Source organism: Pseudophryne corroboree, chromosome 2 (genome assembly GCF_028390025.1).
Source record: "Pseudophryne corroboree isolate aPseCor3 chromosome 2, aPseCor3.hap2, whole genome shotgun sequence".
NCBI lineage: Eukaryota > Metazoa > Chordata > Amphibia > Anura > Myobatrachidae > Pseudophryne > Pseudophryne corroboree.
Genome location: NC_086445.1, coordinates 361,939,024 through 361,951,434, shown reverse-complemented (window position 1 = coordinate 361,951,434; position 12,411 = coordinate 361,939,024). Strand labels below are relative to the sequence as shown.

Sequence of the window (12,411 nt, the reverse complement as noted above, 5' to 3'; positions counted from 1 at the left end):
GCTCCTCCCCCACCAACGGCACCACCACAACCACCACCCGCACACCCCCGGACTCCCTTCCCCATCCAGATCTCCCCCGCACTCGCCACTCCCCCAACCACCGCACCTACTAGGTGATTCATCAGGCCATGCGTGCGCTGTTCACGCCATTGCAAGGGGCTACGACCCCTTAACCATCGCATGCCCTTTGTCCTTTCAATATTTAACCACACACACAATTATGATTGGAGGTAATACTCCATATAATACAAATATTGCACGCTGCAAGGGTGTGCAAGGGTTAAGGGGGCGTAGACCCTTACGACAGTGTGAAGAGCGCCCGTAGGGTGTGATGAATTACCTAGTAGTATATGTTTAACATCACAGAGTTACATATATTAATATAATTATCTTGAGAGCATACAATGTAAAAGGGAAAACTGAACAGGAGAGACACAAGGTGGGGAATTCAAATGTTTGAAAAGTCGGTTGGGTGTCTGTTTTTTCCTGTCTATTAGATAAGAAAAATCAGACACCCAACCGACTTTTCAAACATTTGAATTCCCACTAAGGTTTGAGCTGGGTGGAGGTAAGCTGGATGATACTGTGTTAAAGGTAAAGTTTAGGGAAGGATGGGGGAAAAAGGGTTGTCATGGTTAATGGAAGGTGACTTGTCTGTGACTGATTAAAGTTTCATAAACTGAGAGGGAGAATTCCAGGGAGGACTGGTAAGCAACAGAGTTTAGGATAAGCACAATGGAAGGCAGGACAGGGCTGATTGTGGATGTAATTGTAGATTAAGAATACTACTTTGAGTTTTATCTTTTGAGGTAGAAAGAGCAATGCAGATGCTTATATTTGACTGTATTGGGCTCAGTCTGTGAAGGTATAAAGCAGTTAGAGTATTATACCAGTCAAGATGAGATATAATGAGTGTATGGTCTAAGATCTTGGTTGACACAGGGCCTAATTCAAGGTTGATTGCAAAACAACATTTTCTGATAATGGGCAAAACCATGTGCAGTGCAGGTGGGGCAGATATAACGTGCAGAGAGAGTTAAATTTGGGTGGGGTGTGTTCAACCTGAAATCTAAATTGCAGTGTAAAAATAAAGCAGCCAGTATTTACACTGCACAGAAACAAAATAACTCACCCACATCTAACTCTCTCTGCACGTGTTATATCTGCTCCACCAGCAGTGCACATGGTTTTGCCCATTAGAGGAAAATGTTGTTTTGAAATCAAACTTGAATTAGGCCCACAGTGTCCCAAATAGCGGCATATTCTTTAGATATTGCATGAGGGAAATTGGCAGCATGTGGTCAATGATTAGATGTGAGGGATAAGCCAAGAGGTCACAAGCATGGGAAGTGCTGATTTTTTTTGATGACAGTGATAGTAAATTCTGGTACGTGATGAGCATGAGATGGGAGAAATATTAAGTTAATGATTATTAAATTCCTAAAACTTATGAGTACGCTGAACTACAGTACCTTTCAGGTCTACAGGGTCCATACGGTAAACAAGGCATACCGGGTGTACCTGGAACATCTGCTAGACCTGGAACTCGCGGAGAACAGGGACCTACCGGACAGAGGGGCCCTGTGGGATATAAAGGTAAATGAGAGTGTACTAAAGTATATGGTTACTACAGTATGTTGAAAAGTTATATATATCAAGTATATATACAGGCGCTGTGATGAGTGTGCTTTTCCTAGCAGCTGAATAGATAAGGGGTAGTCAAACCCTTTCAATAACAAGAGGAGGAAAAAAGATATACAGCGCTCATTGACACAGTGTGATCTAAAAAGGTAAGTATTTAATAATAGGTTTTTAAAAAAAAAGACTTAGACAGTTAAAAAACATGCAATCTAAGATACAATGTGTCTCAATATTGACTTCAGGTGGACTTATAAATCTATTAATACTGACACCAACTGGTATGTTTGGCACTCATCAACATATTAAAACCAGCACATATACAGTCATAAAAACGGACCAGATGTATAATAATTCATCCAATTGGATGTGGTTACCAAGTCTGTGTTCCGTTTAAAGAGGCTCCCGTAAGGTACAAGTCCGTATGGCAACGGCGACAATTGTTGGGGTCCTGGTTCACAGTTCACTCGGAACTCCGTGTTCCATTGTGTGGGTTCTCCTATGGATGTAATAGGCAATGGCGATGCCAGTAGGAGTCCTGGTTCACGGAGGCAAGAAGAATGCAAGGTCCTGACTGTAGATGGTGGCGTGGTGATGGTGCTAGTTGGCAAATGTCCACACAGGTCTCAAGCCAACGCGTTTCACTGCTCCAGGCAGCTTTCTCAAAGCTGTATTAATAGATTTATAAGTCCACCTGAAGTCAATATTGAGACACATTATATCTTAGATTGCATGTTTTTTAACTGTCTAAGTCTTTTTAAAAAAAAAAACAATTATTAAATACTTACCTTTTTAGATCACACTGTGTCAATGAGCGCTGTATATCTTTTTTCCTTACTACAGTATGTACAAGTTATCTGGTGATGCTGAAGCAGTGTTATATGACTATAGCAGGTGGATTAGTTTCTGCTTGTTGTTAGGTCCCAGTGTGGTGAATGTTAGCTGCTGTGTATGGTATGGCTCAGATCCAGTGTCGTGTCCCAATTTAAGCCAAAAATCATCCGGGATTTAATCCCGGAATTGGAAGCTCCAATCCCGGGGATTTTGGGATCAGGTGGCCCTTTATTTTTTTAATGCCGGGCAGCACTGAGTGATCTCAGGAGGCTCAGACGCTGCCCGGCTCCTTCCTCTAGGCTTCCCCTGCGCAGCGTGACATTAAGTCAGAGGTCACAATGCACAGCCAACCGCCAGTCACCCGCCGCACAGACCAGCCGCCCGTGTAGTATGGTGAGTTATGTGTGCGGGCGGTGCGGGTGGGGCACACAGGAAACAAATCAATCCTGGGTATCCCGGGATTGACTATTTTTCAATCCCGATACCCGGGATTGAAAAAATGGCCGGGATTGGCCACCCTAGCCCCAATAGACATGAGCTGGATAGATGTATGTTATAGATAAAATATACCCACAATCCATGTAAAAGTATCAGCACAGAACAAGACACGCTCATTGGGTACACACCCATACTGTACACACCTCCAATCTGCTTCTAGAAGTGTAAGGAGGTGTAAGTGCTAAATTGACAAATGGATTAATGCGTAAATAAAATTCTGTACATGCGCAGTACAAAAAAATTGCAGTTTGTGCAACAAAATAAGTTTACAACTCCAGATAAGCATTTCGGTGTTCCTAATCGAGTGTGTGACCGTATATGTGAATCCAACAGATCCTTTCTTTTATTTTGCTTCCCACTATTGTAGTTTCCCAAATGCCATTTGTTACTGCTGTGATCTAGTGTCTTCACTAAGACTATTTCTTTATTTTAATTACATCTCATTATTTTTGTATCACTTTTTGTATATAGCTTCGGCTTCCTAACACTAATTTATTAACACTATAGTTTTTCTGTAACATCCTAGAGGATGCTGGGGTCCATATTAGTACCATGGGGTATAGACGGGTCCACCAGGAGCCATTGGCACTTTAAGAGTTTAATAGTGTGGGCTGGCTCCTCCCTCTATGCCCCTCCTACCAGACTCAGTTTAGAAAATGTGCCCGGAGGAGCCGGTCACAGCTAGGGGAGCTCTACAGAGTTTTCAGTTTTTTTATTTTACAGGGAGGCTGCTGGCGACAGCCTCCCTGCAGCGTGGGACTGAGGGGGGGGAGCATGAGGGGGGGGGGGGGAGCAGTGTCCGCCTCGCGGGTTCTTGAGCCACTGCTCCCGCTGACTGGGCACTAGCTCCAGAGGGGTACGATCGCGCCCCGCCGCAGGGGAACGCTCGCTCCGGCAGCTGGCCGCCACCCCTTCAGGAGCTGAAGATGGCGAGTGAGTCACTGTCCCCCCTTGCAAGCGGGGGGACAGTGTGAAGTGGGCGGCTAGAGGGTTAGGAGCGCGCTCCTGGAAGGCTCAGCGGTACCTTGTGCGGCGCTGGGGGGGAGCGCCCTGGGCCAGCACGGTACCCTGCACTGGTCGTTTCCTGCATGTCGGGGTCTGCGGATCCAGGTCAGCCAAATCCTCCAGGCCAGTATAATCTTCTTGAGAGCGGGAAGCCGGCGCCATTGAAGGGGGCAGAGCTTCTCAGAGCGGACCCAGCAGCGTTCAGCGCCATTTTCTCTGCCTGCAGTCGCTCTCCACTGGATCCAGGTCCCTCCAGAGCTTTCTCCAGCAGTCTGTACGGTACCAGGGGGCTGTAGAAGGGAGGGGAGGCTGCATAATAGGCTGTGTCACCTATTAAGGGGCACAGTCAGCGCTGGGAAGGGACTCCCTTTGCCTACAAAGCGCTGTGTGTGGGTTGGCTCCAATCTCTCCGTCTCTCTGCCTGGGGGAGAAACTCTGCCTGCATAATACCCTGTGTGTTTGTGGGGTGTTGTATGTATGTGTGTGGGTGGGTGGTAACATGTCTAGGGACAATGTGTCATATGCTGCAGAGGATTTGTCCTCCCAGGAGGACTCCATACCATGTAATCAGGATTGCACAGTTTTAGCGCAGATCCCAGCTAGAGAGCCAGAATGGTTAGTCTCTCTGAGGGGGACTATTTCCCAGATTTCTGATATAGTTGCTAGGACTGAGCACGCCACTCAGGTCCTCCAGTCCTCTATGGTGGTATGGTCTGATTCTGCCTCCTCGGGGTCCCCGGCGGTACATTCTCATAAACGTGCGCTTGCAATTATGCAGGATGACACGGACACCGACTCTGACACAGCTCCGGAACAGGTGGAGGAGGCCTTCTTTACAGATAATAAGAAGCCCCCCCTCACCTTCCCGGCATCCAAGGAATTGAATGCTATCTTTAAAACGCATGGGAAACTCCGGAAAATAAATTCCAGATTCCCAAGAGGGTGTTGGTGGCTTTTCCCTACCCAGAGGAGGATAGGAAGAGGTGGGATTCCCCACCGATAGTCGACGCCTCTGTATCCAGGCTGTCCAAACAGGTAGTTTTACCGGTCCCGGGATCTACCGCGTTGAAGGACCCAGCAGATCGCAAGGTGGATGCTACGCTGAAATCCATTTACACGGCTTCGGGGGTTATATTGCGGCCTACTATAGCCTGTGCTTGAATTGCTAAAGCTATTACCAGGTGGTCGATCACTCTGCAGTAGGAATCTTCTACGCTGGACAAAGGTGACGTTGATTTGTTTTTGCGTAATATTCAGGATTCTGCAGGGTTCCTGGTGGATTCCATGAAGTACCTGGGTTCCATGGCTGCGGGGATCTCCTCCATGTCAGTCTCGGCTCGCAGAGGTCTCTGGCTGCGCAACTGGTCTGCGGACGTGGAATCCAGGAAGTGTGTGGAAGGCCTTCCGTACAAAGGTCAGGCTCTATTTTGGGAGGCGCTGGATGCGTGGATTGCCACGGCTACCGCGGGTAAGTCGCCTTTTCTCCCCTCGGCTGCACCGGCTACGAAGAAGCCCTTTTCATCTAACACGTCACAGTCCTTTCAGGCCGCGAGGCCTAGAAATAATAAGCCTTTGAACACCTTCTTCAGAGGTGGTCGTGCCAAAGGAAAGAAACCCGCTCCCGCAGGTTCCCAAACCCAGAAGCCCGCTTCTGATACCCCTAAGTCCTCCGCATGACGGTGGACAGCTTGGCCTGGAGGAAGGTCAGGTGGGGGCGAGGCTCAGGCAGTTCAGCCACGTCTGGGTGTCGTCGGGTCTGGACCCCTGGGTTCTGGATATAGTGTCCAGAGGGTACAGACTGGAGTTTCAAGAGCCCCCGCCTCACCGTTTCTTCAAGTCAGGCTTACCAGCTCTGCTGGCGGACAGGACAATTCTTCTGGAAGCCATCAGAAAATTGGTGGTGTCAGAGGTCATTGTTCAGGTCCCTCTTCAACAACGGAACAAGGATTATTATTCGAACCTTTTTGTGGTACCGAAACCGGATGGTTCGGTACGGCCTATTCTAAATTTAAAATCTTTGAACCCTTATCTCAAGGAGTTCAAATTCAAGATGGAATCTCTGAGAGCTGTCATTTCAGGGCTGTCGGAGGGGGAATTCCTGGTGTCCCTGGACATCAAGGATGCTTACCTACACATTCCAATTTGGGCACCGCATCAAGCTATCAGTTCCAGGCGCTGCCGTTTGGCCTCTCAACAGCACCAAGGATCTTCACCAAGGTGATAGCGGAGATGATGGTTCTCCTCCGCAAACAGGGGGTGAACATAATTCCATATCTGGATGATCTCCTGATCAAGGCATCATCCAGGAAGAGGTTGTTGCGGTGCACTCACGACGCAGCTGCTCAGGAAGCACGGTTGGATCCTGAATCTTCCAAAGTATCATCTGGAGCCGACAAGGCGGCTGTCTTTCCTGGGAATGATCCTCGAAACGGAAATGCAGAGGGTTTTTCTCCCGGCGGAGAAAGCGTTGGTGATTCAAACAATGGTCCGGGATGTCATACAGCCTACCCGGGTATCGGTTCATCAATGCATACGCCTTCTGGGGAAGATGGTTGCCACCTACGAGGCTCTGCAGTATGGCAGGTTTCATGCTCGACCCTTTCAACTGGACCTCTTGGACCAGTGGTCGGGCTCTCACCTACACATGCACAAGAGGATACGCCTGTCTCCGAAAGCCAGGATTTCACTCCTCTGGTGGCTGCAACTTCCACACCTTCTGGAAGGGAGAAGGTTCAGAATTCAAGACTGGATCACGCCCTTCTACAAGCAGCACACCTTCTACAGGATCGGGCTGTTCAGGTGCAGTCATAAACCGACAAGGTGGAACGAAGGGCAGAACTGCCATGGCAGAGGTGTCAAAGATCCTCGTCGCGGCAGAAAGGCACGCGGTGGCGATGTTGGCAATCTTCATTCCGGGCGTAGACAACTGGGAAGCAGACTTCCTCAGCAGACACGATCTCCATCCAGGGGAGTGGGGCCTCCATCCGGAGGTGTTCGAGGAGTTAACCGGTTGGTGGGAGGTTCCTCACATAGACAGGATGGCCTCCCGCCTCAACAAGAAGCTATGGAGGTACTGTTCCAGGTCAAGAGACCCACAGGCAGTGGACGCACTAGTGACACCTTGGGTGTTCAAGTAAGTGTATGTGTTCCCTCCACTTCCTCTGATACCAAGAGTTCTTCAACTCGTGAGAAGAACAAAGGTTCTGGCAATCCTCATTGCTCCGGACTGGCTAAGGAGGGCTTGGTAGGCGGACCTGCTGGATCTTCTGCTAGAAGATCCACGGCCTTTACCTCTTTGGGAGGATCTGCTTCTGCAGGGGCCATTCGCTTATCAAGACTTACCGCGGCTTCGTTTGACGGCATGGCGGTTGAACGCCAGATCTTAGCTCGGAAGGGTATCCCGAGTGAAGTTATTCTTACCCTGATACAGGCCAGGAAGGGGGTAACGTCTAAGCATTACCATCGCATTTGGAAGAAATATGTTTCTTGGTGTGAGGCCAAGAAGTTTCCGGCGGTGGAGTTTCAACTTGGTCGTTTTCTCCTTTTTCTGCAAGCAGGGGTGGATATTGGGCTGAGACTGGGCTCCATCAAAGTCCAGATCTCTGCTTTGTCCATCTTCTTCCAAAAACAATTGGCTGTTCTTCCTGAGGTTCAGACCTTTTTGAAAGGGGTTCTGCACATTCAGCCTCCCTTTGTGGCACCTACGGCTCCATGGAATCTGGATGTGGTGTTGCAGTTCCTACAATCTGCTTGGATTGAGCCTCTACAGGAGGCTGATCTCAAGTTTCTCACGTGGAAGGCGGTCACCTTGTTGGCCTTGGCTTCTGCGCGACGCATGTCGGAATTGGGGGCTTTATCTTGTAAAAGCCCCTATCTGATCTTCCATGAAGACAGGGCGGAACTTAGGACTCGTCCACAGTTTCTGCCTAAGGTTGTGACGGCTTCCCACATCAACCAGCCTATTGTGGTGCCAGTGGCTACTGACTCCTCAATTAATTCAAAGGCCTTGGATGTTTTGAGATCTTTGAAGATTTACGTGAAGAGGACGGCTCGTCATAGGAAAAGTGACTCTCTGTTTGTCCTCTATGATCCAAAGAAACTTAAAGGTCCTGCTTCTAAGCAGTCAATTTCATGCTGGATCAGGTTTACTATCCAGCATGCTTATTCCACGGCAGGATTGCCGTGTCCGAAATCCATAAAGGCCCACTCTACTCGTAAAGTGGGTTCTTCCTGGGCGGCTGCCCGGGGTGTCTCGGCGATACACCTCTGCCGAGCAGCTACTTGGTCTGGGTTGAACACGTTTGCCAAGTTTTACAAGTTCGATGACCTCAAGTTTGGTCAGGCAGTGTTGCAGGAGCCTCCGCGCTCTCCGGGAGCTTTGGTACATCCCCATGGTACTAATATGGACCCCAGCATCCTCTAGGACGTTAGAGAAAATACGATTTTGGTTACCTACCGGTAAATCCTTTTCTCGTGGTCCGTAGAGGATGCTGGGCGCCCGCCCAGCGCTTTGTTTCCTGCATTGGTTTTATAGTTCAGTGTTACCTGGTTCCTAGGTAAGTTCTGCGTTATTTACTGTTTCAGCTGTTGACGATTTTCATGTTTGTGTGAGCTGGTATGAATCTCGCCACTATCTGTGTAATTCCTTCTCTCGAAGTATGTTGTCTCCTCGGGCACAGTTTCTAGACTGAGTCTGGTAGGAGGGGCATAGAGGGAGGAGCCATCCCACACTATTAAACTCTTAAAATGCCAATGGCTCCTGGTGGACCCGTCTATACCCCATGGTACTAATATGGACCCCAGCATCCTCTACGGACTATGAGAAAAGGATTTACCGGTAGGTAACCAAAATCCTATTTTTTCACTGGTATTCTGCCCTGGGCTTTCTAATATATGCTGATTTTTGGGGTGCCGCACCCTGCACCTAGATATAGCGCCAGGGACCCCCAATATACAGAGAGGCCTTGACGCAGCTTGGGGGCTTATTCATACATTTGCACAAATATATGTAACCAAGATCTCTGAATTCTAATATTGGGGGTAATTCCAAGTTGATCGCAGCAGGAATTTTTTTAGCAGTTGGGCAAAACCATGTGCACTGCAGGGGAGGCAGATATAACATGTGCGGAGATAATTAGATTTGGGTGGGGTGTGTTCAAACTGAAATCTAAATTGCAGTGTAAAAATAAAGCAGCCAGTATTTACCCTGCACAGAAACAAAATAACCCACCCAAATCTAACTTTCTCTGCAAATGTTATATCTGCCCCCCCTGCAGTGCACATGGTTTTGCCCAATTGCTAACAAACTTGCTGCTGCGATCAACTCAGAATTACCCCCATTGTGTAGGATTTAAATCTGGTTACTGTTATCATTCAGGGTGCTGGGGGAAAACAAAATGATTTTTTTCTTGCTTAGAAATACCCCTCCCTTGCAAGCACCTGAGCGATATCACTAAGCTAATTGAGCATCTACCACTATATAGGTTTATTACTGCTGTGGTCAGACAAAACTAGAATATATTTTACGACCTTTACAACAGCCTGGGTTCGCTCCTAATTGAAGCTTCTATGAGGAAGCTTCAATTAGGAGCGAAACGCGTCAGAGAAAGTGCCCTACTTGTGACCCAGTTGACACCAATTTATGTCCCCTATTGATGCGAGTACGTGTGCAACGCTGCTGGTTGTGGCTGACAAGCGGGAGAAGGGAGGACGCTATACGCTGCGGCTGGAAGACGGGAGCTCCATCAGCTGTTAGGCCCTTGCGGTGCGCCGAGCCCCGGAAGCCGGACTATATCCTCCGTAGCCACAAGGTGTGTGTACCGCTTTGTTGAGGTCGCCAAGCAGGAGACAGAGGACGCTATAAGTGGCGGCCAATAAACGGGAGTCAATTCAGCAACTAGGCGCCTGTGGTGCGCCGAGCCCCGGGTCCTTGATTTCATCTTCCGGGACTTGAAAGCAATTTCTCCCCAGCGATTACTTACCTGTGAGCACACGGATATTGGTAAAAAAAACTCCATCTACGCTTATTGCATGATATCCAATCTAGGGGACATTATACTGTATAGTACACCGTACGGGACTGTCCTACTTAAGAACTAAATAAGGACATTAACATCTTTGCGATCATTAGTTCAGTCTACTGTGGTCAATTATAGATATATGATTCACCTCTTATGCTTAAGTATTTTTAATATATATCTTGCACGTTTATTTGGGGGGTTTTATGCGCATATTAACTTCTTGTGATAGTATTCTTTATATGATTGATTTTATTAAAAATGTTATCAAGTAATTAATGTATTGAGTACATTCATGCCCTGTTGACTCAATTTTATTTTATCAGCGCGAGGGGATTTAATATTGTGTAGTAGTTTTGCATCTGATTTTTATCAGGTGAAATTTGTTGGCTATATCCACAAGCCAATTTACCTTCGCTGCTTTATATGATTTTTTTAGAACATATGGGTTCTTATTAAGGTATATTAATTAATACTCATAATAAAGTGGTTGGTATATATGTGTGCGCGTTGGGTGTATGTGTGATATCATATGCACACCTACACGTATATATATATATATATATATATATATATATATAAATATATGTATATAAATAGAGAGATATATATATTTATATATTGAATAGCACCAGACACAGTCAGTGTTTTCTGAAAGACACACACAGTGTCACATACACATAGTGTAGCATACTTACACACAACAAATTCATACACACAGCACACTTACAAACACAGGGTATACAAACACTTAATATTTACACACAGAGCTTCCATCCTCCCTGACACTGCGTCGGTGCAGATCTCTCCTTGCTCGTAGCTGTGATCGCAGCACACCGCCGGGCCACTGCATGTGTTCAGCTGTCAGCACTCCGCATCAGGTACATGGATACCACCTGATGAGCCGGCAGTGACCAGGCAGCACCGATTGCGGCTGCGGGTCCGCGGCTGTTGCAGACACGGAGACGAGGCTGTCTCCGTCCTGGGGAAAAAAATCATAATTTTGATCCGTCAGGGGGGGTTTCTGGGTACTCAGAAATCCCTCCTGCGTGCGCTACTGCTATGGCCTGTTACTAATAAGATACGTCTGCCCTGGATGCACATACGTTACACGTTAGTCGTCAACAATAGCAGAAACAAGTAGATCTCCAGGTACTTTCCCTTCTAATACTCTGTTAGGCTGATGGTGCTAGCTCACCCCAGCAGGGTGCACAATCTGTCCAGATTCCAATGTATAGTGTCTAGTTACACAGTCAATAGGTCGACATGCAATATATTGACAGGATCAAAAGGTCCACATGACAATGGTTGACACAAGTTTTGGGGGGGATTTTTTTAAACTTTTGCTTCATTTACCATCCACGTGGACTATGACTAGGAATAGTACCTGTGACGAGTGCGGCGCTAGCAGAGTGAGTCACCTTTCTCAAAGCGTGGCGAGCAAAGCAAGCCTCTGAGGGTCTACATTGCACTAACCATGGTCACAGACTGTAAAATGAACACATTTTGGAAATAACATAAAAAAACTTGTATCAACCTTTATTGTCAACCTTTTGTACCTGTCAACCATATGGTGACTGTCTTTCTAATTTGTGTAGATCTATTATACCACATCCATCTTTCCAGATGGGCCTGTCATGGTGGTCATTGGAAGGGTTTTGGATACCTAGGAAAATTTTATGTGGAAGTGAGCTGGCAGAAGGCCCTCATTTTTGGGTTTAGGTGCTGGCAGAAGGCCTCATTATTTGTCTGAGGGCCTGGCAGAAGGCCTGTATCGTCATCCCAATTTTTTTTTTACTATCCAGATAGGTGTCGTTAGTGCAATACTTGACCATTCTTTCTTCCCCACCATACATTTATATAAGTAATAATACATATATTTAAATAAAAGCGGACCATTTACCAAGCCAATACCTGTCTGGTCTCATTATTTTCGGCGGTACGGATCTCTCTGATCTTTGCATGCTTCTGTCAAACTTGCCCCCCCCCACCCCCGAAGCTGGTCTGTTTTTAATTAGTGTGTTAGGTTCGAGTTTACAACTTGTACCCTATTACATTGCTCGAGTCTTATGTGTGCAATGGCAAAACATCTGGATGCGAGTTTTGCCATTGCGAGTTGCATGATTGCAGGAGACATGCAAGTTTTAATGTTCACACATCTTATTACATTGTATGAGTTCTATTGCATCTCGCCATTAATTTCTATTAGTCCTTATGGAGAGGCAGCATGAGGAAAGAGTTTGCATTCATCTGCAAGCATGTTGTGTTTATTACCTCTCTGGTTACTTTCTGAATCCTGAAAATTAAGAAAAAAATGTTCTCACCTACAGTACTTTGTTGACACAGAATCACAAAATCTAATAAATCAGTAATGTATTGATCTAATCATTCATCTCTATTAAACTGACATGATCAGACA

At 46.8% G+C, this 12,411-nt stretch overlaps 1 protein-coding gene across 2 annotated transcripts in view; it reads left to right on the top strand.

Moving 5' to 3' along the window:
• COL4A2 (collagen type IV alpha 2 chain) overlaps positions 1 to 12,411 on the top strand; it is a 711,921-nt gene that overhangs the window by 683,268 nt on the left and 16,242 nt on the right. For both annotated transcript variants that reach the window (XM_063953175.1, XM_063953174.1), the window contains one exon: positions 1,480 to 1,596. In XM_063953175.1, the coding sequence (XP_063809245.1) occupies positions 1,480 to 1,596 (117 nt within the window). The remainder of the gene's footprint in view (positions 1 to 1,479; positions 1,597 to 12,411) is intronic.